The following is a 2,500-nucleotide window of genomic DNA, read 5'->3' as shown; positions in this document are numbered from 1 at the left end:
GAGAGACCTGCAGGACCTGAAAATAGCCTACAAGCCGCCCTCCCTGGACTCGGAGACCGAGAGGATTTTCCAGCTTGAGTTTGAGGTCGTGGACCCAGAGGGGGCTGTCTCGGACCCCTTTGCGTTCATGATCGTGGTGAAACCCATGAACTCTTTGGCACCGGTCGTGACCCGGAACGTGGGCCAGCTGCTGTACGAGGGCCAGTCCCGGCCCCTCAACCTTGAGATCAGCGACGAGGACAACCTGGACGTGGTGGCCGTAACGGTGGTGGACGGGCTCCGCCACGGCACCCTGCTGGTGCTGGGGTCTCGTAGGAAAACCTTCACCCCCGAGGACCTCACAGCCGGGGCGGTCGTGTACCAGCACGACGGCAGCGACACGTACAGCGACAACATTGTGTTCAAGATGACGGACGGTAAACACGACGTGGAATTCCTCTTCCCTGTCACCGTCGTCCCCACTGATGACGAGCCCCCCATCGTCAACGCCAACACTGGCATGGTCCTGTTCAAACATCATCTGATGCCCCTGTCTCCCCTCATGCTGAGCGCCACCGACATCGACTCCGAGGACTCCACCATTCAATTCACCCTCGTTCCCCCCTTTTCCACAATCGGCACTGTCCTTCTGAGGCAGTCCGACGCCCCGGAGGACCCCTCCTCCTGGAAGTTCAACTCTGAGGACGAGGTCTACGAGAAGGAGGTGCGGGAGTGGCTGCAGAAAGACATCACTGACGGGAAGGTCTTTTACCAGCACGTAGGGCCTCACATCACTGACACAGTCATGGACCAGTTTGTCTTCACAGTCCGGGATGACAACGACCCACCCAACGAGTCAGGCGAGGCTACGTTCACAGTCCGTGTTTTGCCCATAGATGACGTTCCCCCCGAGCTGTACCCCGGGACCACCCTGCAGATGACTGTGGAGGAGTACAAGCTGACTCAGTTCAGCAAGGATGTCCTGCGATACACTGATTTGGACTCAGAGGACCGTGACCTTAAATATACGGTCATCCAGCCCCCGACTGATACCGATGAGAACAGCCCACTAGTTTTTGGTTATTTGGTTCTGACAGACAGCCCCGACACGGAGGTCACCGAGTTCACACAAGCTCAGCTGAATCACCACAAGGTCGCCTACAGCCCCCCAGACATCGAGCTGGGCATCACTGCGCACGTGGTGCAGTTCCGCTACAGCGTGGAGGACACGGCGGGGAACAGCGTGGCGGGGTCGTTCACCATCTACCTCCAGCCTGTCAACAACAAGCCCCCCCAGATTACAAACACGGGCCTCACTTTGTTTGAGGGCAGCATCCACATCGTCACCATCGCTGAGCTGGACGCCTCGGACGCCGACACCGAGGGAAAAATGATCACCTTCACGCTCAGTCAGCCGCCCAAACACGGACACCTGCAGGTGGCGTTCACAGACTTGGAGAAAGAAGCAGTTTTCAGTCTTGAGGACCTTTCACAAGGGAGGATATCGTACAGTCACGGCGGCGAGGAAACGACGAGCGACGACTTCCAGCTGGACGTCAGCGACGGCTTCCATGTTGTAACCGTGACGGTCAAAGTCCACGTGAAGCCTGTGGACGACGAAACGCCGGTGCTCAGTCTGCCCGCGGGAACGATCGGCTCTCACCTGGACGTGCTGGAAAACGGCGCCGCGGAAATCACGACTCACGTTATCCAAGGCCGCGATGACGACACTGATGACCTCCAGCTCACCTTCATCTTGGAGGACCCACCAGCCATCGGTGAGGTTTTGGTGAAAGGAGTGCCCGCCAGTAGATTCACGCAGGCCGACCTCATCAACGGCCTGGTGGTCTACGCTCACACCGGCGGCGAGGTAGGCCTCACATCCCAGCAGGACGGCTTCAACTTGACCCTCACAGACATGTCAGATGATTGGACTGTGGGGGGGAATAAGGTCAACGGGGTCCAGGTATGGGTCACCATCCTACCAGTGGACAGCCAAACACCTGAAGTTGGAGTTGGGGTGCAGTTCAGCGTCATTGAAGGGGACAAAAACGCCATCGGCCCTCAGCACCTGAACGCATACGACACCGACACGCCCGTAGAAGATGTCCTCTGCATCATCGTAGTCCAGCCCACTGCTGGCTATGTGGAGAATATATCACCTGCACCCGGGTCTGAAAAGTCAAGGTCGGGTGCGGCCATCAGTGCTTTCACCATCAGAGACATCAGGGAAGGAAATATTTACTACGTGCAGAGCATCCACAAAGGTGTTGAACCAGTAGAAGACCGGTTCACCTTTAGGTGCTCGGATGGGATCAACTTCTCAGAGAACCTCTTCTTTCCCATCGTCATCATTCCCACCAACGACGAGAAGCCAGAGATCTACTTGAGGGAGATCGTGGTGATGGAGGGGATGAACATCGTCATCGATACTCCCATCGTGAATGGAGGCGACGCCGACGTCCCGGCCGACGAACTGATGTTCATCATCTCCAGACCTCCTAAACATGGCGTGGTTTTA

At 57.2% G+C, this 2,500-nt stretch overlaps 1 protein-coding gene across 1 annotated transcript in view; it reads left to right on the top strand.

Annotated features, from left to right (window-relative positions):
- The window catches only part of LOC133649511 (FRAS1-related extracellular matrix protein 2-like), a 112,360-nt gene that overhangs the window by 1,004 nt on the left and 108,856 nt on the right, over positions 1 to 2,500 (top strand). The window contains exon 1 of the mRNA XM_062046100.1: positions 1 to 2,500. This exon is cut by the window's left edge and continues 1,004 nt beyond it; it is cut by the window's right edge and continues 1,453 nt beyond it. Within this exon, the coding sequence (XP_061902084.1) occupies positions 1 to 2,500 (2,500 nt within the window).

Source organism: Entelurus aequoreus, linkage group LG05 (assembly GCF_033978785.1).
Source record: "Entelurus aequoreus isolate RoL-2023_Sb linkage group LG05, RoL_Eaeq_v1.1, whole genome shotgun sequence".
NCBI classification, from domain to species: Eukaryota; Metazoa; Chordata; class Actinopteri; order Syngnathiformes; family Syngnathidae; genus Entelurus; species Entelurus aequoreus.
This window is presented reverse-complemented; position numbering and strand designations above follow the sequence as displayed.